The 25,372-nt window shown below is 47.3% G+C and overlaps 1 protein-coding gene across 2 annotated transcripts in view; it reads right to left on the bottom strand.

The window, feature by feature from the left end:
- Nucleotides 1-25,372, bottom strand: part of PDE10A (phosphodiesterase 10A) — a 1,160,934-nt gene that overhangs the window by 50,160 nt on the left and 1,085,402 nt on the right. For both annotated transcript variants that reach the window (XM_085612212.1, XM_085612213.1), the window contains exon 21: nt 16,530-16,618. In XM_085612212.1, coding sequence (XP_085468338.1) covers nt 16,530-16,618 — 89 coding nt within the window. The remainder of the gene's footprint in view (nt 1-16,529; nt 16,619-25,372) is intronic.

Here is a 25,372-nt window from a genome sequence, read left to right as displayed (position 1 = left end):
AAGTCATAAGCATTAGAATATTCCCGCCCATGCGCGGGACCCCGGAAACACTATATTATATGTGCCCCACATATATATATATATATGTCCGTGTGCATAATAAATTTAAACAAACATCAGTGCCAGAGTGCGCCTCGATTTGTGACCGCAGTTGGAGTCAAGGGTCACCCTGCTGGATATATATATATATATATATATATATATATATATATATATATATATAACCTACTGGCGGTCGCCAGTAGGTAGTTATAGTTAGGACCCTGTTTCCATAGGAAAACCGCAACATTCTATTTGGAATAACTTTGGCGCCGGTCGACGAATCCTCGCGAAATTTTCAAAACTAATGGGGCGCTACGCTCCGCTCCTACCCTGAAAGTCTCGGGGGGGGGGGGGGGGGAATTCGTCAAGCGGGGCCTGAGAAAAAAGGGGGGTCCCAAAACGCGTTTTTCCCATGCATTTTTCCATAGGACCTTTAGACACAGCTACAGCCCGAACGGCTGAACAGAGTTACTTGAAATTTGGCAGAGAGGTAGTCTACAGGTCAAGGAAGTGCCTTTTGTAGGTCTGGTGTAAATCTGATCAGTAGTTCCTGAGAAAATAGCATTTAAATCAATATATATATCTGTGGCAGCTTACGGTGCGCTTACCGTGCGCTTACGGTAAGCTTACCGTACGCGTACGGCGCCGTGCGCGAGCGCGATTCTGATTGGCTGTTAGATCTTAGTAAACATTCGAATCGGTCGAAACCAGGAAGCGGCGGCCGCCATTTTCTCTCTCGCACTCTGAGGGGGGGAAGCAAAACAAAGGTTCAAAACATGTAAAGGGGCATGTTAGCCAGCTCCTAACCACCTAGCCTTGATTAAGGTGTCCCAAAAGAACCCCCAAGGCCAAAAATTCAATTTTATATTTTTTCGAAAAAAACGGCGATTACGCTTACCGTACGCGTACGGTAAAAATTAATTATAAAAAAATAATTATCCACACTCCCCCCCCCCCCCCGTGTGCAAAAGGTGCCCGCAGCGCTCCTTTTGTGCATGGCATTTCATACATTAGAAACATAGAATAGTTTACCTTTCACGACGAAGCGCATAATATGTCCTCCGTGTGCGGACGGTGCGCGAAGCGCATCGTGCGTACATGGCCCATCCCTGGTAACGTGGGCACGCGGTGCGCGTAGCGCACCGCGTGCCCACCGTGCGCGCATGGAACGAACTGCGTTAAGTGGGCGCGCACGCCACGAACGGCGTAAAGTAACTTAGCATTTAAAAAACCGTACAAATTCACTGAAAAAACCATAGGTTTCACACACGTTATAGTTAGGAATTAGCATTTAAAAAACCTTGCAAATTCACTGAAAAAACCATAGGTTTCACACATGTTATAGTTAGCTGGACATTTTACTCATAAAAAACCAATGAAATTCCCCCGCTATAGTTAGTGCAGGCAACTATAACTCACGCGACCGCAATCCTCTGCTGATGACATATGTGTCTTTATGGAAAAAAAATATTTGTAATATATGTATAGCTAAAATTTAATGGAAGAAGACATGGGCAAATAAGTGTCTAAATACAGTATTCGCATCAGCAGAGGATTGCGGTCGCGTGAGTTATAGTTGCCTGCACTAACTAGAACGGGGGAATTTCATTGGTTTTTTATGAGTAAAATGTCCAGCTAACTATAACATGTGTGAACCCTATGGTTTTTTCAGTGAATATATATATATATATATATATATATATATATATATATATATATATATATTCACTGAAAAAACCATAGGTTTCAGGGGCGTTATAGTTAGCTGGACATTTCCCTCGTACAAAACCCTAGAAATTCCCCTGTTATAGTTAGTTCAGCTAACTATAACTCGTGCCCCCGCAATGCACTGCTGATGATGTCACATATTACATCACTCATGACATGGTCAGTGATATCACTGATGACATCACTGATGACATCATCCATGTGATAAATTAGTGCATCTTCTCACACCCTAATATAACCTTTGATACACCGACTCAAAATTTCAGACGGCCATTTTGAAAACCATAGATACTCTAATACCAATAACTACATACCCACTCATTGACTCTTAGGTCTACATACACCTCCACTCACTCACCTGTACAGTCACTCATACTTACAGTCACTCCGTACAAGACTATCATATGCATTTATACACCTATATAGACACTCAGACACCGCCAATCATCCATTGAGGTACTGACACATCTAGTCAGTTGTGCAAATGATTAAACACAGTCCAATTTACTCACCTATACAGTTAAACACACTCAAGTTCACTTACTCATAAAAATACTAACAAATTCTGACACTCTTATACAATTACTAATACAAGCACACACTCATCCATACAGCCACTCCCGCAATCACACACTCTCACATACAGATAGTTATATACTCTAACACACATATACACTGCGTTTCACATATGTAGTTACTGACACATGTACAACTGAGATATACATTCAATCACTAACACATTCATACATACACTCACCCAACCATACAGTCCATCACAGTTGCACTGTTAAAACCATGCACCCATAGAATCACCCACTCACACATCTATGCACAGAGTCACACACACTCTACCCACACAAACACTCAGGCACCCATACAGATACTCAGACAACCAATCAATAACCCATATAGACACTCATATAGCTATTCACAAAACCATGCAGCCACTTATACACCAACACACAGACACATACAGACATTCACACAGTTTAGTCACTACTCTGCAGTAAGATACATTTAATGACTCACTTATAGAGTCAGTTACGCTCCTAGGAAATCACCCATTCACACACTTATACACCCACTCATTCTTCCAAAGGCCTTTCACTATAAATATAAAAAACATATTTAAACTTTTCAGAAAAACACACATTCACTGGATGATGTCATCAGTGATGTCATTTGAGATGGCATCAGTGATGTCACTGACCATGTCATGAGTGATGTAATATGTGACGTCATCAGCAGTGCATTGCGGGGGCACGAGTTATAGTTAGCTGAACTAACTAGAACAGGGGAATTTCTAGGGTTTTGTATGAGGGAAATGTCCAGCTAACTATAACGCCCCTGAAACCTATGGTTTTTTCAGTGAATATATATATATATATATATATATATATATATATATATATATATATATATATATATATATATATATATATATATATATATATCAAAACAAGCAATTGCAGCCTACCAAACACCAGAGCTGAATCATGCCATAAAGAATTTCTACCATACATGAAAAACATGCATTAGAAACAGGAGAAACAATAGCAAAACTTGTTTAGAAACTGTTTTAATGCTCAGCAAACAGTAAAAATCCTCACAAATCACTGAAAGCATAGGAAGCTCCCAGGCTGCATTGCAAACACCCAGTCCAAAAAGACTGAAAAGCTAACTTGTAGCTGCATAGCAATAAACTGACACTGTGCCTTTAAGGCACACCTGACCCCCAGCTTCCCATCATGCCTCAGGGGTGACAGTTAGGTCAGTTGTTCTTTGCGGAGACTGAAAAAGCCATGGCACAAAGAGTTAACAACATCTTCAAAAGATAACAATCCTTTGCCCGGGGAGGCGGGAGGGTTGCTTATGACTTTGATGAGGATACCCCTGGAAGAGAACTAGGATTACAGGTAAGTAACTAATCCTTCTCTTCCAGGGGATCCTCATCAATAGTCATAAGCATTAGAATAGAATAGCGAGCCTCACCTCATCTCCCTGCGGGCAAAGGGGAAAAAACAGAAAATGATCAGTAGGCTTAGAAAGAAAAAGCTAAGCTACCCAAATAGATTCCTCAAGGAGGCTTGACCTACTTGAGCATCAGCCCTGGAATCAGATTCTAGGCAGTAGTGCCTCGTAAAGGTATAAACCGATTTCCAGGTTGCCGCCTTGCAGATCTCTGACATTGGGACGTCATGCAAGAAGGCAACTGTGGTCGCTTTCCCCCTAGTGGAATGCGCCTTACGAGGCAACGGTAAGGGCCTTTTCGCCAGCTGGTAAGCTAAGGTAATGCAGGACACAATCCATCTTGAGATAGATCTCTTAGCGGCTGGGAAGCCTGTTCTCATGGCGCCATAATTGACAAATAACTGATCTGTCTTCCTTATGCCCTTGGTATTTTCTAAGTAGAACTTAAGTACCCTCTTGAGGTCCAAGGAATAAAGCGACCGTTTAGCCGGGGACGCTGGATTTGGAAAAAAAGAAGGAAGGGAAATGGACTGATTGATATGAAAATCAGACACTACCTTAGGGAGAAAAGATGGATGCGCCCTTAAGACCACTTTGTTATGGTGAAAAACAGTGTAAGGCTCCTTGGTACACAGCGCCTGGATCTCGCTTACTCTACGCGCCGATGTAATGGCTACCAGAAAAGCGCCCTTCCAAGACAAATGCTGCAAGGAAGCTCTATGGATTGGCTCAAAGGGTGGGCCCATCAATTTAGATAATACCAGGTTACAACTCCCACGGAGGAGAAGGGTGTCGAACAGGGGGATACACCTTCTTCAACCCCTGTAAGAAGTCCTTGACCACCTGCTTCTGGAAAAAGGAGGGCTGACTAGGAGATCTCCTGTACGCTGTAATGCCAGATGAATGGACACTGATAGAAGCATACTTTAAACCTGATCTTGCTCAGTACAGAAAGTAAGGGAGAATGACATCCTCCTGCCCCTTCGTAGGATCAAGGTGATGTTCTCTACATCAAAGAAAAAACCTCTTCCACTTGAACGCATACGACGCTCTTGTGGAGGGTCTTTTCACCTCTTTCAAAATATGCATGCAATCAGGAGGCAGTTTCAAATGTCCGTATTGCAGGACCTCAGGAGCCATGCTGCCAAGTTCAGTGAGGGAAGGTTGGGATGAAGAATCCTCCCGCCCATCTTGGTCAGCAGGTCCGGCCTGCAAGGCAGTCTCCTGTGTGGCAGTACCGACAGATGAAGAAGGTCCGGGTACCACCACTGCCGTGGCCAGTCTGGAGCAATCAGAATCATCGTCATGCTGGATCTGAGCAGCTTGGACACCACCTTCGGGATCAGGGGCAGAGGAGGAAAGGCGTAGGCATATGTCCCTGACCAGTCCATCAAAAGCGCATTCCCCCTTGTCCCTGGACGGTGGAATCTGGACGCAAAGGCGTGGCATTTTGTGTTTTCGTCGTCTGCGAATAGATCTATCTCCGGACGACCCCAACGATGGAAAAGGTCCGCCACCACCTCGTCGTGCAGTACCCAGTCTGGCTGATCTTCAAAGTGCCTGCTGAGTGCGTCTGCCTTGATATTTAGCTCTCCCGGAAGGTGCACTGCCACTACCGAGAGGTCCTGGGCGAGAAGCCAGTGCCAGATCCCCTGGGACTCCAGGGAAAGAGGACGTGACCGAGTTCCACCCTGTTTGTTTAGGTAGAACATGGTCGTCGTGTTGTCGGTCTGGACCAGGACCGAATCGGACTCGATTGCCGGTAGGAAAGCTTTCAGAGCAAGGTGGACTGCTCGGAGCTCCAGCATATTGATGTGGTAGGTCTGTTCCTTCACCGACCACCGCCCTTGTATCTGAAGGCACCCCATGTGTGCCCCCCAGCCTTGCAGAGCAAAACACACAAGATGATGGACGGAATGTTGCACAATGACAAAACATTCACCCCCAGTCACAGATCTGGGTTTAATCCATCGTTATTTTGCTCACCACGCCACCCCAGTTCAGACATGGCCATATGCAAATCAGTCTTCACCCTGTGCCTCATGGGAACAGTCCAGCCCGAACTGCCAAGCCATGTCTTCCTTGGACCGGAATCAAGCATCCTAGGACCGGGTTCTGGCTATCAGCCGTCATCAGCCAGGATAGCTTGATTCCAGTGGCGTAGTGAGCACGGGACCCACGTCTGGGCATACCCTTCCCACATAGGGTGAACAGCAAAATACACAAGATGATGGACGGAATGTTGCACAATGGCAAAACATTCACCCCCAGTCACAGATCTGGGTTTAATCCATCGTTATTTTGCTCACCACGCCACCCCAGTTCAGACATGGCCATATGCAAATCAGTCTTGACCCTGTGCCTCATGGGAACAGTCCAGCCCGAACTGCCAAGCCATGTCTTCCTTGGACCGGAACCAAGAATCCTAGGACCGGTTTCTGGCTATCAGCCGTCATCAGCCAGGATAGCTTGATTCCAGTGGCGTAGTGAGCACGGGACCCACGTCTGGGCATACCCATCCCACATAGGGTGAACAGCAAAACACACAAGATGATGGACGGAATGTTGCACAATGGCAAAACATTCACCCCCAGTCACAGATCTGGGTTTAATCCATCATTATTTTGCTCCGTCTATCACCACCCCCTTTTGTACCCCAGCCTTGCAGAGATGCGTCTGTCACCACCGATTGCACTGGAAGTGGCTGGCGAAAAGGGACTCCCACCATCAGATTCCGCTGCTGAGTCCACCATGTGAGGGAGGATCTCGCCACCTGGGAGAGACATATCTGATCTTCCCAGCGACCTGTTGACTGATCCCACTGGTCCTCCAGAGTTTGTTGCAAAGGCCGCAACCTCAGCCGTGCAATGGGGATGAGAAAGATGCAGGACGCCATGGATCCCAGCAGGGATGCCACCTGCCGGACTGACGGGTTCTGCACCGGGAGCAGGAGCCTGCACTTCCGTTTCATTGAGGACAGTCTCTCCTCTGAAGGATACGCTCTTCCCACGCTTGTGTCCAGAACGGAGCCAAGGTAGTGGATGGTTTGGGTGGGCTGCTGCACTGACTTCTCCATGTTGACATGAAGGCCGAGATTGTGTAACTGTTGCAGACAGATCTGGAAGTCTTGCCTCACCTGCTGCTGGGATGGACCTTTCAGCAGCCAGTCGTCTAAGTATGGGTAGACAAAGAGACCTTTTCTGTGAAGAAAAGCTGCCACCACTGCCATGCATTTGGTGAAGACTCGCGGAGCCGACTTGAGCCCAAAGGGCAGGACCTTGTATTGATAATGCTTGTGGCCGACCACAAACCGCAGGTACTTGCGATGACGCTTTGCAATGGAAATGTGGAAGTACGCATCTTGGAGGTCCACCGAACACATCCAATCCCCTACTTGCAGATGTGGACATATTTGATGAAGTGCCAACATGCGAAGCTTCTCCTTGACTATGACCTTGTTCAGAAGACGAAGGTCCAGGATCGGCTGAAATTTGAGCTCCTGATCTTTTTTGGGGACCAGAAAGTACGGGGAGTAAACTCCCTTTCCAATTTGAGAAGGTGGAACCTTTTCGATAGCCTGCTTTTGAAGAAGGGCCCTCACCTCCTTTCGAAGCAGTTGTAACTGGTGAGGACGGGACTTTTTTGGTGGTATGTCCTTTGGAAGCGCACGGAAAAGAAGCGCATATCCATTGCGCAGTATATTCAGCACCCAGCGATCTTTTGTGATGCTGTCCCACTCTGCCAGATGTTGTGAAGCACTTCCTCCCACTGGAGTGGGCAACGGCGGCAGAGGAAGCCACTGCTCATGACTTCCCTCCTGCTCTCGCCGTGGTAGAGGACTGCTGTTGGTGGCCCCCTCTACCTCTGTTGGACTTTCCCTGGGCCTTATTCTGGGACCACTGAGGGGTTTGAACCCTCTGTTAAGGCCCCTTGCGCTGGTTGGGTCTGTAGCGGCATCTGAACTCCTTTTTCTCCAACCCAACCGCCTTGAGGGTGTCCAACTCGGTCTTCATGCGACCCATCTCTTCATCCGCATGCTTGCCGAAGAGAGAAGAGCCAGAGAATGGAAGGGTAAAGATTCTCTGCTGCGCATCTGGTTTCAGCCCTGTTAGTCTCAACCAGGACGATCTCCTGGCGCATACTCCATGCTAATCGCCGCCGTGCTAATCGTCTGATTAGCCACCAAGGATCCCTCAGTGACTATCTCCTCGAAATCCTTTTGGTCCTCCTTTGGGAGCTTGGATTTGAACCGCTCCAAAGAGTCCCAGAGAGCTCTGTCATAACGGCCGAGCAGCGCAGCCGCGCTGGAGACCTTAAGGGATGCAGCCGCCGACGTGCAGGCTTTGCGACCCCACGAGTCCTGAGCTCTGCTCTCTTTATCTGGTGGGACCGAATAAGATGACGATACTGCGCGAGTCTTTCTTGCCGCCGCTACTATTACCGAGTCTGCAGGAGGGTCCATCTTAACAAAGACCGGATCAGAGGTAGCCGGCTTATATTTCTTAAGAATGCGAGCCGGCACCGCCTTGATGGTTGCTGGAGTTAAGAAGGTGTCCATGACAGGTTCCAGGATCCCAGGAACCAATGGAAGCAGCGGTCAAGACGCAGTCTTCTGTTGCAGAGTCTCGAAAATCACCGTTGTCGTGACTTGCGGGACTGACATCTCAATGTTGAGTTTCTACGCACCCCTCTGCAGAACCTCATGGTATGTGTTGATATCGTTTATGGGTGAGACCCTGGACACAGGGCTGTCCGATAGCGTGGGGAAGTAATCCCTCTTTGAGGACCGGGTGGAGGAAGTCGAGGAAGTAGATGGTGTTCTTCTACCTCGTCGAGGATCACGGGCCCGTGATCTGACTGCACGATCTTCTCGCCTGGGGGAGCGCGACCTAGGGCGACTTCTCTCGTGCTTGCCTGGGAGGACTCACTCGGTCTACTTCGTCCACCAATCTTTGAAGCGGAGATCTATGCGCCAGACTGGCATACTCATGCATCCTCCTTGTCGCCCCCGAGTCCTGCCAGTGACGTATGGGCAGCAGCCATCTGGGCGACAGTGGAACCGCAGAAGTGGTCTCGCGTTGTCTTGAAGGAGACCTGCGGACATGGCTAGCAACTTCTCTCCGTGAGAGACCTTGCGGAGTAGCTGACCTTGGAGAAGCCCCCTTGGATGAGTGTGAGGACGAATGGCGCGAAGCTGACTCCGTCACTAGGACCACTGATCCATCCTCAGACCTCACCGAGGCCTGTCTCGACGTCGAGCGTGTTCTCGACGTCGATCTGGGCTCCTGCCTTCCTGCTTGTCGGGCCTCTCATCTGCTCGACGTCGAACGCCGTGTCGACGGCGACCTGTGCCAATGAGCAGGCGAAGAATGTTGCCTCGACGTCGAACGGCGATGTGAATCAGACGACGGAGGGACTGTCTCTCTCGACGACGGCAGAGGGGTATTTCTCGCCCTTGAAGCCGAACGCTGTCGAGACAACGACAGAGACCTCATCCTCGACGCCGATCGTCGCCTGGTTGACGATGGCGGAGGAGTCTTCGCTCTCGACGTCGATTGCTGGTGGAACTGCGACGACAGAAGTGAGCCTGCCCTCGACGACGGAGGGGTGACTCCTCGATGCCGATCATCGCCGGGTTGACGACGGCGGAGGGTCTCTGCTCCTCGACGCCGATCGTCGCCGGGTTGACGACGGAGGAGGGTCTCTGCTCCTCGACGCCGGGTTGACGACGGCGGAGGGGTCTTGTCTCTCGATGCCGATCGTCGCCGGGTTGACGACGGCGGAGGGGTCTTGTTTCTCGACGCCGATCGTCGCCGGGTTGACGATGGCGGACGAGTCTTCGACCTCGACGACGTACCTTTTCTCAACGGCGAGCCCGCTGTCGAAGGTCTTTTCTTGGAAATATGACCCACCTGAAGATCTTTTTTCAGCGCCGAGCCCGACGCTGAAGCAGAAGGACGCGAGGACTTGCTTCTAGAAGACGTTCTAGACCTCTTGGAGCCCTTCCTTACCGGAGATCTTCCTCTAGATGGTTTACCTGCCAGGCCATACAGGCAAATTCTTTCCCTGTCCTTCAAAGTTCTTCTGGACAGGTCCTGGCAGTGAGGGCAGGTCGTAGGATCATGGTCCTCCGGTAGACAAAGGATACAGACCCTATGAGAATCAGTCTTGGCAGAAGGGCAAGGGTCAAAAAGAGATGGCATTTTAAGATATTAAAAAATGCCCAAACCTGTCAAAAAAGACAGCTTCTTACTTTAACTAATGAAAGACGTCGAAGTAAGGAATAAAAGTTGTGAAAAGTGAAAATATTTTCTGACAAAAATCAGAAAAGAGTGGAGCTGTGTTGCCAGGATCCTTCCTGAAGGAGCCGGAAAGAACAACTGACCTGTCACCCCTGAGGCATGATGGGAAGCTGGGGGTCAGGTGTGCCTTAAAGGCACAGTGTCAGTTTATTGCTATGCAGCTACAAGTTAGCTTTTCAGTCTTTTTGGACTGGGTGTTTGCAATGCAGCCTGGGAGCTTCCTGTGCTTTCAGTGATTTGTGAGGATTTCTACTGTTTGTTGAGCATTAAAACAGTTTCTAAACAAGTTTTGCTATTGTTTCTCCTGTTTCTAATGCATGTTTTTCATGTATGGTAGAAATTCCTTATGGCATGATTCAGCTCTGGTGTTTGGTAGGCTGCAATTGCTTGTTTTGAGATATATATATATATATATATATATATTCACTGAAAAAACCATAGGTTTCACACACGTTATAGTTAGGAATTAGCATTTAAAAAACCTTGCAAATTCACTGAAAAAACCATAGGTTTAATACATGTTATAGTTAGCTGTACATTTCACTCGTAAAAAACCAATGAAATTCCCCCATTATAGTTAGTGCAGGCAACTATAACTCACGCGACCGCAATCCTCTGCTGATGCTAATACTGTATTTAGACACTTATTTGCCCCTGTCTTCTTCCATTAAATTTTAGCTATACATATATTACAAATATTTTTTTTTCATAAAGACACATATGTCATCAGCAGAAGATTGCGGTCGCGTGAGTTATAGTTGCCTGCACTAACTATAACGGGGGAATTTCATTGGTTTTTTACGAGTGAAATGTACAGCTAACTATAACATGTATGAAACCTATGGTTTTTTCAGTGAATTTGCAAGGTTTTTTAAATGCTAATTCCTAACTATAACGTGTGTGAAACCTATGGTTTTTTCAGTGAATTTGTACGTTTTTTTAAATGCTAAGTTACTTTACGCCATTCGTGGCGTGCGCGCCCAGTTAACGCAGTTCGTTCCGTGCGCGCACGGTGCGCTTCGCGCACCGCGCGCCCACTTTACGCAGTTAGTGCCGTGCACGCACGGTGGTCACGCGGTGCGCTGTGCGCACCGCGTGCCCACGTTATGCGGGATGGGCCATGTACGCACGATGCGCTTCGCGCACCGTGCGCACATGGGGGACATATTATGCGCATCTTTGTGAAATGTATTTTTTGTTAATTTCATAGTTGTGATAGGCCATGCACAAATGTTGCCCTGCGGGCACCATTTGCACACGGGGTGGGGAGAATGTGGATAATTTTTTTTTACAAATTTTTTTTACGGTAAGCGTAATCGTCGAATTTCCGAAAAAAACAAAATTTTTTTTTGGGCCTTGGGGCTTGTTTGGGGACCCCTATATCAATCCTGGGTGGTTAGGATCTCAAGAAACTGCCTCTTTACACATTTTTGGGCTTCGTTTTTGCTGCCCAACTCAGAGAGCGAGAGAGAAAATGGCGGCCGCCGCTTCCTGGTTTCGACCGAATCGAATGTTTACTAAGATCTAACAGCCAATCGGAATCGCGCTCGCGCACGCCACCGTACGCGTACGGTAAGCGCACCGTAAGCGCACCGTAAGCTGGCTCAGATATATATATTGGTTTAAAGGCTATTTTCTCAGAATCTACTGAACAGATTTACACCAAACCTACAAAAGGCACTTCCTTGACCTGAGGACTACCTCTCTGCCAAATTTCAAGTAATTCTGTTCAGCCGTTCGGGCTGTAGCTGTGTCTAAAGGTCCTATGGAAAAATGCGTTTTGGGACCCCCCCTTTTATCTCAGCCCCCGCTTGACGAATCCCCCCGAGACTTTCTGGGTAGGAGCGGAGCGTAGCGCCCCACCTATTTTGAAAAATGCGCGAGGATTCGTCGACCGGCGCCAAAGTTATTCAAAATAGAATGTTGCGGATTTCCTATGGAAACGTGGTCCTAACTATAACTACCTACTGGCGACCGCCAGTAGGTAATATATAAATAAATAAATAATATATATATATATATATATATATATATATATATATATATATATATATATATATATATATATATATATATATATATATATATATATATATATATATATATATATATATATATATATATATATATATATATATATATATATATATATATATATATATATATATATATATATATATATATATATATATATATATATATATGTGGGGCACATATAATTTAGTGTTTCCGGGGTCCCGCCCATGGGCGGGAATATTCTAATGCTTATGACTTTGAGGAGGATCCCCTGGAAGAGAAGATCTGTGTACCACACCCTTTTTGGCCAATCCGGGGCGATCAAAATGACTTGGGCCCGGTCTTGGCGAATCTTCCTCAGAACCCGAGGAATCAAGGGTATGGGGGGGAAACGCGTAATGGAGTCGTGAGCCCCAACTCAACTGAAACGCGTCCCCCAACGCTCTCTGCATCCGATACTGGAGACTGCAGAATGACGGGCAGTGCGCATTCTCGCGGGTGGCGAATAGGTCTATCCGAGGAGTCCCCCACGTCCGATAGACGTGACGAACCACCTCCGGATGGAGCTTCCACTCGTGGTCGGCAGAGAACTGCCGACTGAGACTGTCCGCACGTACGTTCAGCACCCCGGCCAGATGATTTGCCATCAGACAAATCTGATGGTCCTGAGCCCAGGACCATAGACGCAGAGCCTCTCTGCAGAGACAAAGAGACCCCACTCCTCCCTGCTTGTTGACATACCACATCGCGGTAGTGTTGTCCGTCAGGACTTGAACAGACGGACCGCGAAGGGAAGGGAGGAAGGCCTTGAGTGCCAAACGAATCGCCCGCAATTCCTGAAGGTTGATGTGAAGCAACCTTTCCTCTGGAGACCAAAATCCTTTGATCTCCAGATTCCCCAGATGCGCACCTCACCCTAAAGTGGATGCATCCGTTATCACTGTGGCCACCGATGGAGGTAGATGGAAGGGCTTTCCTTGGGATAGATTGCCCTCCACACTCCACCAAGACAGATCTGCCGCAGCTTCTCCGGAGATCCTCACAGACTCCCTGAGATCTCCCTTGTGCCTGTAGGAACGAAAGGTTGCCCTTTAGAAACCCCTGTATCTTTTAAACGATCCCCTTGAAGGCCCAAAGACTTAGCCGTAGCCTTGCTTTCCTTAAAACGTTCAAGAGCAGCATCCACCTTTTTGCCAAACAATCCAGAGCCATCAAATGGCAAGTCCAACAGTGTTGACTGTACATCCGGGGAAAACTCAGAAGACTTCAGCCACGCACCCCTGCTAGTGGCAACAGAAGACCCCATGACTCTTGCCACCGAATCCGCCCTGTCCAGTCCACTTTGTATCACCTGACGTGCTGCTGCCTGGGCATCCGTCAAGACCTCATTAAAGCCAACCCTATCCTCCTCAGATAGTTTTGGCGCCAGGTTCTTTGCAGAGTCCATGAGCGCATGAATATAGCGTCCCAAAAGGCAAGTGGCATTTGTTGATTTAAGGGCCATGCTGGCCGATGAAAAGACCTTTTTGGCCTACTGATCTAACTTTTTAGCCTCTCTGTCACTTTGAACCTGAGGAAAAGCACCCTTAGATTTTCCTGAACAAGCAGCCTGAACCACCAGGCTCTCAGGAGATGGATGTGATGTTAAGAACTCAGGGTCCCCTGGAGCTGCCCTATACCTCCTAGCAACTGTCTTAGAAACTGCAGGAGCACAAAAAGGCTTACGCCACACCTCCATCACAGGATCTATAATGGCCTCATTAAAAGGCAATGATGGCTCTGAAACTGTAGGAGGAGAATGCAGTACCTCCGTTAGAATATTTGATTTAAATTCAGTAGTAGGCAACTGAAGATCTAACAATTCAGCTGCCTTCCTAATGACTGCATGATATGGAGCCACATCCTTCGAGGGTTCATCGGAAGGTGGAGTAATTTCCCACTCAGGAGACAAATCCAATCCACTAGCCTCCTTTAGCTCTTCAAAAACGTCAGACTCCACAAGCTCTCCTTCTTCTGCTTCTTCCAGAAGGTACCTTCGCTCATCAAGCACCCTTTGAGCTTCCCTCCTGGACCGGATTCGAACAAGCGGCGTCGGCGGTGCTGTGTTCGAATCCGACGGCGCCGGAGCCGGAGCCGGCGTCGAACGTGGATCCACAGGAGCAGCTGGCGTCGAACAAGGTCGGAAAAAATGGCATGAAGGGGGCCTATGGATAGGCTTGAGGCACCCGCAAACTGAAGGACATGGGACCCATCGGACCCGAAGGTGCACCAGTGGAGTACATGGCTCTCGAAAACACCCCGTACATAGCATTTAAATAATGCGTGTCGTCCTGACCCGGTCCAGGGAACGCAGGGTACTGATCTGGCATCACCGGACTCGGGCCAACCGGCGTCAACGGTGAAATTTGTGGTAACAAAGGCTCACCCGGTACTTGAAACTCCTCCGCCGGGGACGGAGCCGGAGACGAAGCCGGGGATGGAACCAGCGTCGGAGATGGAGCCGGCGCCGGAGAATGAACCGGCGAATTCACTGGAGAAGAAGGACCAGCAGGCGAATCTGGAACGGGTGAAGGAGACACAGAGTCCTTACGGCGTCGAGTAGGCGACTTCGACTTTGGAGCCGAACTCTTGTCAGAGTGACGTCGAGAAGTAGGTCTCCTCTTCTTTTTGTGCTTCTTGGATCTCGAAGCATGCCCCGAAGTCGACTTCGACGCCGACCTCGATCATGACCTCGACCTCGTTCTCGACTTCCTCCTTCCTCTCTTCTCCTTTTTCATCCTTGCGATGAAAAGTTTTGCCTCCCTTTCCTTGAGAGCCTTGGAGCTCATCTTGCGACAGCAAGAGCATCCATCCACATCATGGTCAGATGATAAACATCATACGCAGTCGTCATGTGGATCCGTGATCGACATATGTTTTCCACATTCACGACAGGGCTTGAAGCCCGATTTCTTTGTCGACATTTTCTCGAAAAAGGAACAGAGAAATCCAGTAGAAACACAAAGTAACAGTGAAGCTACAGATAGAGATTCCCGAAATCCGTTGGCGTCGACGGCGCGGAAAAAAGGGAACTGACGTCATCACGCCCACGAGGTCTTCTTATGGAGCCGGTGACGTAAGCGGAGTCGCGAGCGGAGCCGTGTCTGTGTCGTCATCTTCGACCTCATCGGCGTGGACTGCTACAAAAGTTTCCGAATGTTGCTGGCGCAGAGGATATTCACAAGGTGAGGAATCCACTGGCAGATGTATCCATCAGAATGTCACTATAGGGACTAAAACCTTGTTGTTTTAGGGGGACACATCCTATACACTGTTGGAGATTTAGAAACAATATTGAGGTAAAGGGTCTTTGAGCGAAGAGATGAAGCTGTGGATCTGCGCAAGGAGGCAGGGAAAGAAAGGAACTGATGTTAATGATCAGGAGTGATACCTACATAGCCTCTGCACATGTGTGGGTGCAAAGCCGCACAGTGTCAACTACTGGCGCGCAGAGGTACTACTGAATAGTTTCCAGATCCAGTCTGGCGCCTGGGGAATATTACAAATGTGAGGAATCCACGGCTATAAGTCTCTGTCAAAATGCATAGATCATCAATGCATCGTTTTTCCCATCCTGCCAGAAGCACCAAATTCTGACACACCCATGAATAGGCCTGTTTTTTTCTGGACCAAATGGTCTACCGAGTGCACAAGTGCATTAAATTCAGACATCGTCATGGGTAGGCCAACTTTCCATATTATTGTGAAAAATAGTCTTTCAACGTTGTATTTTATTTTTACTTCTTGAGTGTTATTTCACCAGAAACATAAGGATTGGTTCACATGCTGAATGGGGGTTGCCTATACGCCAGACTGAAATTGATATTACGTTACAATTGTTAACCAAAATTCCCAAAATTACACCACTTTACATAACTATGCACCATTTGCTGTACAAATTTACAGAAAAACAAAGTTTACAGAGAACAGAATGTGACTGTCTGTGGTGCTTTGTTTAAATGGATTGTCACGCAAGGATGCATTTTGTGCTCAAATATAGTGCAAAATCTTTGTGCCTTTCTCACAATTGCACGTAAATGCACATCAGTTTCTGAAATTTTGAGCAATTACGTGAAAGCAAAATACAAACATTTTACAAAACCCTAGTCATAATTTCCTCACAAGAAGGTCCGAATACATTTCTCAATTTGTTTTTTTTTTAGTAATCAGTAAACAAAGTTTCTTTTCAAGGAAAATGGGAGCTTTAATCCAATTAAACAGAAAACTACACAAAGGGAATTTACATATGCAGAAGAAAAGCATATGTAGCATTTTAATGAAAATTCCTGTAGTCTACGTGGATCAGACTCGGTTGTTACAGTGCTGGGGTGTCTTTGAGCACACAACATGGATCATAATTTACTTTGGAACCAGTTCCGAAATAGAAATGTAAACACAACTTGTGAGGTGGGAAGAGTCGCCGATGCTTACCTGCATGCCTGGAGGAGAGGCCGAGCAGGAGGGAAGATCTGTGTGAGGGTTGTGTAGCAGGGAATGGCAACTGCATTGTAGAAACCAATCTGTAAGAAGACCCACATTGTAAGTATAATTCAGCAGGGTTATGCAGAACAATAAAATAAAAGCATATCTGATTTTGATGGTATTTTGATGTTTGATTTTAATGTTGTTGCAGCATTTATGCTTCACCACAAAAAAACAATGAGTCCTGTGTCACAACGTCCTAGGTGAACTTAGAATTTAAAAGAAAAATACACTGATAATAAAGTCGTAAATATGTGTGCAAGTGAGGAGGCCCTGAAAGAAGTACAGAAGTACAGATAAAACCACTAAGGTCCTCATTCCATGTTGAATACACAAGAGAAGTGCATAAAAACAGTCTAGACCACTGGGAATCATTCCAACCCATTGTTTTCCACCCACTGCGCCACTCTAGACAGAGGCCCACCTTATTCAAATAAGTAGTGAGCATGGTCCTCATTGGAAACGTCTATCCCGAACTGCCAGGCAAGGCGCCACCCATAAGAGAACACAAGTAACCACAAAGGTTTTCTGCCTTATTAGGCCTCATCAATGAGGTACATTTTGGATTCTGTGGCGCAGTGAGCAAGGAAAACATGTCTGGGCATACCCATAGCCACTTAGGGCGTTATATTACACAATGTAATTACCTAAGAAAAACTGACTGGAATGTAGCCCAGAGTAATTACCAGTGGTTGAGATTAATTCAAGCATTCCACACCCATCACTTTTTTGTTTACATCAGTTTGAAGTCCTATATGCAATAATTATGCCTAAACCTGGGCCGGTGCTGACTATATTTTTGGACTCCAGCTGGCACTTACTGATAAGGCCCAAATAGATCAAAATAGTCTGGAATTGCTTATCTTCGTGTTCACTGGGGACCTGGGATGGAAGCAGGCGCTGGACTGTTCTTACTGGAGTAGCACCAAGATTAATTTGCATTTGACTGGCTCCTGTCTTAGATGGTGTGGTGCCCACAAGAACGCTTAAAGTACTCCAATAATCGAAAAAGTTACTTACCTTCGGTAACGCTTTTTCAGGTGGATACAGTCTCTGTCTGTGGATTCCTCACCTTTTGAATACCCCCTGCGCCAGCATTCCGCGAAAATTCTTTTCCTAGCTCTCCCACGTCGACAAGGACGTCATAATAGCACGGCTCCACTCGGGACACTGTATGCCGTCATTGGAGCCATAAGAAGACCTCGTCGGCGTACTGACATCAGTTCCACCCATTTTTCCCATGCCTTCGAGGAAAACGGGCGGACCGACACATTTTCACACGTATACACAGTATACAAAATATATATACAAATACAAGCACACATAGCATAACTAATAATAGGATGGAAAAATGGCAACAGACCAAGCAATTTCCACTATTAAAGCATAACCATGAAAAAGAAATATTAAAAACATTCATATCAAACAGTTAACGCATTTTTGGTAGAAACAGGTGGACAACGGGGAGGCGGGCGGGACAGTGAAGAATCCACAGGTAGATACTGTATCCACCAGAAAAAGTGTTACCGAAGGCATGTAAGGAAAATGCTACTTACGAGTATGCATCTGATCTTGGCATTTAGAGCTGCAGAATATCATACTTTTGCATAGATCGCCATCTGGTGTTGGGCTCAGATGTTTGCACCTTCTTGTTGTCTTGGAAGAAGTCTTTTGTAGTCACGAGATAAGTGACTCCTCCCTTGGACGATAGTGCGCATGGGCATTGACTCCATCCTCAGATTGTTTTTCACCATGATGGGAAATGATGGAGTTTGTAAGAAACAGAAAAGATGTGCATGTGAATGTATCTAAGTAAGATAACACTGGAACAGATACAGGTTCATGGGAGGCGGGTGGGCGTATGATATTCTGCAGCTCTACATGCCAGGAACAGATGCATACTGGTAAGTAGCATTTTCCGTTCGAGGCCTATGAGCTACAGAATTCATACTTTTGCATAGACTGTACAGCGGTGTCTCCCCTAGCGGTGATCACCTGTATTTGTTGCAGTGGTTTGGAAAAGTGTCTTAAGAACAGCCTGGCCTACAGAAGCCTTTTGCTTCGCCTGCACGTCTACACAATAGTGTTTGGTGAAGATGTGTGTAGTAGACCATGACGCTGCTTTACAAATGTCTTCTAGGGGAATGTTTCCTAAGAATGCCATGGAAGCCCCTAGCCTGCGTGTTGAGTGCGCTCTAGGGGGAATTGTTAATGTGCTTTTTGCCTTCTGGTAGCATATTTGAATGCATTGGACTATCCACCTGGCAATTCCAGCTTTGGAGACAGGGTGTCTTCTATGAGGTGGAAAGAAAGCTACAAACAGTTTGTTTACCTTTCTAAAAGGTTTAGTCCTGTCAATGTAATAAAGTAAAGCTCTTTTTACGTCAAGTGTGTGAAGAGCTCTCTGCTACAGAATGTGGGTTTTGGAAAACACTGGTAACTCTACAGATTAAGATGGAAAGCAGAGATTACTTTGGGAAGGAATTTAGGATTTGTTCTAAGAACCACCTTGTTATGATGTATTTATAAGAAAGGTTCTTGTATGGTTAAAGCCTGGATCTCACTTACTCTCCTGAGAGAGGTGATTGCGACAAGGAAAGCTACTTTCCATGTAAGGAACAGCAGTTCACATGTGTGTAAAGACTCAAATGGGGGACCCATGAGCCTAGTAAGGACAATGTTTAGGTTCCACACCGGAGAAGGTTGCAGTGTGGGAGGAATTATCCTTTTAAGGTCTACCATAAAGGCTTTGATAGTGGGTACTCTAAACAATGACAAATGTACTATGAAAATGCAAGAGGCTATCATTCCTATGAGCTGCACAAACACTCGAGCTGGAAGGGAGTGTTATGGTTGACATTTTGTGATGAGGGTTTGCATACTGGCTATCTTGGCTGGATTGGGGTATGCTAGAGCTTTGGAAGCGTCTATTGTGGCCCCTAGATACTGATGTAGGTAGGAAGGCTGTAGATGTGACTTGGCGTGGTTTATTGTGAACCCCAAGTGGTGTAGCAGCTGAATTGTTTGGTGAGTGTGATGAACTCACTGACTGTGTGACTTGGCTTTTATCAACCAGTCGTCCAGGTATGGAAACACATGGATCTGCAGTCTTCGCAAGTGTGCGGCTACTACTGCAAGACACTTTGTGAAGACCCTGGGTGCTGTGGTTACTCCAAATGGGAGAACCTTGTTGTGGGCTGTGCGTATGGGACTTTTGTAGGAGGAGGAAGCAGCGTCTGTGCTGATGTTCTTGGATGCGCCCCTATAAAAGGTGACTAAAGGAGCCTCGTGTAGATGGAGACTGTAATGCTACCATAGATTTTGCAGTCTCAGTGTCTTTTTTCATTTTCTCTAAGGCTGTGTCTACAGCGGGGCAATAAAGTTGTTCCTGATTGAACGGCTGATTCAGGATAGTAGACTGCACTTCTTGTTTGAACCCAGAAATGCGCAACCATGCATGCCTTCGTAATAACACACTAGTGTTGTGATCTAGATGCAGTGTCTGCTGCATCGAGGGCACATTTAATGGATGCATCTGTTATTAACTTGCCCTCATGAATCAAATCATTGGCTTTGGCCTTGTATTGGTCAGGCAAATGCTGCATTAGGCCCTCAAGCTCGTTGTAGTGAGCCCTATCCTATCGTATCTGGCAAGTAATGCTTGTGCATTAGTTATCCTCCAGTGATTAGCTTCATGGGAGGCAACTCGTTTGCCTGAAGCGTCTAGTAATTTAGAGTCTTTTTCTGGAGGTGAAGCATCACCAGAGGTCTGAGAGTTGGCACGCTTCCTAGCATTGGTCACTACCAGGGAAGATAAGGGGAGTTGGCCATTAATGTAGGTGGGATCATTAAGGGCGGGTTTATATTTTTTATCAATCCGAGGATTTAGAATCCTGGTCCTGAAAGGATCTTTGAAGACGTCTGGAGCATGTTTGATGACACCTTTCAGCATGGGTAATGTTTGTACTGTCTTTTGTGACTGTGCACTAGTTTCTACCAGGAAGTCTTCCTCTGTGGGGTCTGAATGCATTTGAACGCCATGATATTGGGCAGGCCTATCAGTGAGCTGACTAAAACCAATGTTGTCATCTGGGGGAGATGGCCTTGTTGGGTATGCATCTGGATCAGGAAGGTCTGGAGGATCTACAGGGTCATTGAAGTCGTCCCATGCGTCCTGTGGTATGTTAGTGTCATCATCTGGATCATTGAAAGGGTCATTATGTCCACCCCCACACCCTAGGTCATCATCATCCTGTGGTGGTGGTGAGTATGGAGGAAGTATGGGAGACTTTGGAGGAGAGAAAGGCTTAGTAGGTAGAACAGGAGAAGAGGGTCTTAATGGTGAAGTTGCACAGTCTCTTTTCTTCACAGGCACCTCAGGAATGTGTGGGGTGTCCAATTTCCTCTTGTTCTTCGGGATACTGACAATATGGCCTGTTTTAGGGTCAACATGCAGTGCTTTCTGTTACGGATCAATGGGATCTGGTAGAAACAGTTCTTCCTCGTTGGCGCCTGCTTTCGGCGCCAATTTTTTCGGTTCAGAGCGTGGTTTAGATTTCTGCTCTGGAGCCTTAGAAGGGGGTTTTGTGTCCTTCGGCTTCGGTGTCGAGTCCGAAATCTTTTTCGGATCTGAAGGTTTGAGGTGTCTTCGGACCAGAGGCCTTTTGTTCTTTCGGTGCCGTCGTGCTTGGTGCCGAAGTCTTTTGGGAGACAGCAGGAGTAGGATGTGTTCCCGCTTTCGGCACCGACGTGCAGCTTGCTCGGTCCCGAGCCACCGGAAGTCTTCTCCTTTGTCTTTGGAGCCAGGCTCAGAGGCGGGGCTACTGAAGTTTTCTTACGGTCGCGACTAAGGCCTTCAGGCGAAGTCTTGACCGGAGCCTTCTTTTTTTCGGATGGGGTTGGGGCAGGGGCAGTTGTACTCACTCGTTGACCTGGAGTGATGTGGTCATCTGCTTCGGAGTCATCTGCTTCGGATACAATGTCGAGATCCTCCGAATCCTCTGCATCTCGAACATCGGGGCCTTCATCGAAGATGTCTTCTGGCACCGGTGCAGCCTGTTGCGCCATAATGTGTCAGCGAGCCCGGTGATCAAGGATAGTCTTCTTGGACCGGAAGGAGGCGGAGGCTTTGAAATCTTTTTCTTCATGTTCGGGCGAGAGACAAAGGTTGCAGACCTTGTGTTGGTCGCTGTGTGGGAATTTAGCTCCCCACTCGGGGCATTTTTTGAATCGAGTCCTTCCATTAGCCATAGGCCCGAATGGCGTCGATAGGCTCAGCGGTCCGCGTCAATGACCGGAATCAAGTATTAGAGTTAGCGCGTCGAAAGGCACGCGAACGAAAACAATACCGTCAAGGTTGCGATGGGTTGCGCATCGAAAAGTTTTGGGAAACACGGTACCAAACCGGAGTGCTGAAGTTGCATCCAAACCCGATGGCGGAAAAAAACAATCTGAGGATGGAGTCGATGCCCATGCGCACTATCGTCCAAGGGAGGAGCCACCTATCTTGTGACTACAAAAGACTTCTTCCAAGACAAGTGCAAACATCCGTGCCCAACACTAGATGGCGATCTATGCAAAAGTATGAATTCTGCAGCTCATATGCCTCAAACCTTGTTCTTCTGATGGATACATCTGCCTGTGGATTCCTCACCTTTTGAATAGAATCCCAAAGCTGTACCTCTCCCAGAGGAGGGTGTCCACCTGACTAGACCAAAAAATCTTGTAGAACAGAACCAGCAAAATATCCGTCCATCCTAACCTCCGAATCTAAGCGGTAATGCTTTGCAAAGGTGTGGAGGGAGGCCCACGTTGCTGCCTTACAAATATCAAAAACAGAAACACCTCTAGCCAAAGCAGAAGCAGATGACTTAGCTCTGGTAGAATGAGCTCCGATACCTTCAGGCGGGTCTTTCTTGGCTAGAGCGTAGCAGATTTTGATACACAAGATAATGCATCTGGAAAGAGTTTGCTTGAGTACAGCTCTTCTTTTCATCCGACCAATGAAGCCCATGAAGAGCTGATCATCCAGCCTTAATTCCCTGGTCCTAACCAGATAAAAACTGACCGCCCTCTTTGGGTTCAAGTGATGAAGTCGCTCCTCCTCCTTGGAAGGGTGAGGGGGGAGGATAGAAGGTAGGTAAGGTAATTGACTGTCCCAAATGGAAAGGAGTAACCACCTTAGGAAGTAAAGCAGCCCTGGTTCTAAGAAACAACTTATCTGCATGAATGGTCAAGAATGGAGGTTTAGAACTAAGAACTTGAAGCTCACTTACTCTCCTGACCGAGGTAATTGTAATCAAGAAAACTGTCTTAAAAGAGAGATGCCTCAAAGGACAACTATGAAGAGGCTCAAACGGCACACTGACAGAGGGTGGGGGGCGGGGGCCGGGTGGGACAGCTGAGTGGAAATGCTGGTATATGTGGGGTATTTCCTGACTGGGCGGGGATTGAGAGCTGGTTGTTGTATTGTTGTGTATGAAAACAATAAAAAATGTTTCAACAAAAAAAAAAAATGAAGAGGCTCAAACGGAGAACCCATTAGAAAATGTAAGAACAAGATTCAAATCCCACTGAGGCATAATGAAAGGAGTGGGAGGAAACTTATTTGTAAGGCCCTTAATGAACCTCATAACAACCCGAGATTTGAATAAAGACGGCTGATACGGAAAACAAATAAAAGCAGACAAAGCCGATAAATAACCTTTAACTGTAGCCACAGTGCAACCCTGCTGGGCCAAGGAAAGGGAAAAACTTAACACATCAGCGTGACTTCAAAGGATCAATGGACCTCTCTCCACACCATTTTACAAATTTGGACTACCTGGAAGAACACACAGATTTGGTGGAGCGCCTCCTGGATGATAAATGACATCCACCTCATCCGGAGGGAGAGAGAACAAACTCAGATTGCCCTGTTCAATCTCCAGGCATGAAGGTCCAGGCTCTGGCGGTGAAGAACCTGCCCCTGCGATTGCGAGAGGTGGTCTGCCCTGAAAGGGAGACAGATTGGAGGGTGCAATGAGAGGTGAAGAGGATCTGTGTACCACACCCTTCTTGGCCAATCCACAGTGATCACTATAACTTGGGCCCGGTCTTGGCGAATCTTCCTCAGAACCTGAGGAATCAAGGGTATGGGAGGAAACTCGTAAAGGAGTTACGAGCCCCAATCCAATTGAAACGTGTCCCCCATCGCTCGCCGCATCGGATACTGGAGACTGCAGAACAACGGGCAGTGCGTGTTCTCGTGAGTGGCAAACAGGTCTATCCGAGGAGACCCCCACATCTTGAAGATGTAATGAAACACCTCCGGATGAAGCCGCCACTCGTGACCGGCCGACTGAGAGTGTCTGCACGAACACTCAGCACACCAGCTAGATGATTTGCAAACACACAAATCTGATGGCCCTGAGCCCAGGACCAGAGTCGCAGACCCTCTTGACAGACGATACGACCCTACAACTCCGTTTGTTGATGTACCACATCGCGGTAGTGTTGTGCGTCAGTACTAGAACTGGTTGACCGCAAAGGGAAGGAAGTAACGCCTTTAGTGCCAAATGTATCACCCGCAATTCCAGAAGGTTGATGTGAAGCAAACTTTCCTCTGGAAACCAAAGACCTTCGACCTCCAGATCCCCCAGATAAGCATCCCACCCTAGAGTGGAGGCATCCGTGATCAATTTTCGCACCGGTGGAGGAGGGTGAAAGGCCTTTCCCTGAGGCAGGTTTCCCTGCACACCCCACCAAGTCAACTCTGCTGAGATTCTAACCTTCTCCCCGAGATCTCCGTTGTTGAGATACCCCTGCATACGGAGGCACCACTGGAGTGCCCTCATGTGCCAGCGTGCATGACTGACCAACAGTATGCAGGAAGAAACAGACCGAGCAGACGTAGAACCTTCAGGACTGGAATAACCGCTCCATTGTGAAACGAAGGAATCATCTCCTGAATGTCGAGAATCCTCTGGGGAGGCGGGAATGCCCGACACACAGTAGTGTCCAGTATTGCCCTATGAACAGGCTGCGCTGAGAAGGCACCAGGTGAGATTTGGGTACATTTATCGAGAAACCCAAGTTAAACAACAGTTGCATTGTTGCTTGCAAGTGGCGCAACACCAAATCTGGAGACTCTGCCTTCAACAGCCAGTCGTCCAGATAGGGGAAAATAGGAATTCATGACCTTCTGAGATGTGCCGCTACCACCGCCATCACTTTGTAAAGACTCGAGGTGCGGAAGTCAGACCGAACGGGAGGACCGCAAACTGGTAGTGTTGCGATGCTACCGTGAAACGGAGATACTTTCGTTGCGACTTCAGGCTGGGAAGATGACAATACGCATCCTGCAGATCGATGGACACCATCCAGTCTTCCGGTTGCAGCGCGAGAAGAACCTGAGCCAAGGTCAACATTTTGAACTTTTCTTGTCTCAGGTAAAGATTCAAAATCCTGAGGTCCAGGATCGGCCTCAATCAACCGTCCTTTTTGGGAATCCGGAAATACCGGGAGTAGCACCCCTGACACCTTTCCTGCTCTGGAAACACCTCTATCGCACCATTCTGTAGGAAAGGCAAGAGCCTCCTGCTGCAAAAGCAGCAAGTTGTCCTCTGAACACCAACCCTGACGAAGAGGGTAACGAGGAAGAAACTCTAAAAAAGGGAGGGTGTACCAATTCTCTACAAGATTCAAAACCCAACGGTCTGAACCAATTGATTTCCAATCTTATAGAAAGTGGGACACCCGACCTCCTACAGGACCAACATGCTCTAAGATGGGGGATCTAGATCTGCTTCCCT

Source organism: Triturus cristatus, chromosome 6 (genome assembly GCF_964204655.1).
Source record: "Triturus cristatus chromosome 6, aTriCri1.1, whole genome shotgun sequence".
Taxonomy (NCBI): Eukaryota; Metazoa; Chordata; class Amphibia; order Caudata; family Salamandridae; genus Triturus; species Triturus cristatus.
The sequence above is the reverse complement of the archived record's forward strand: the minus strand, read 5'-3'. Positions and strand labels throughout refer to the sequence as shown.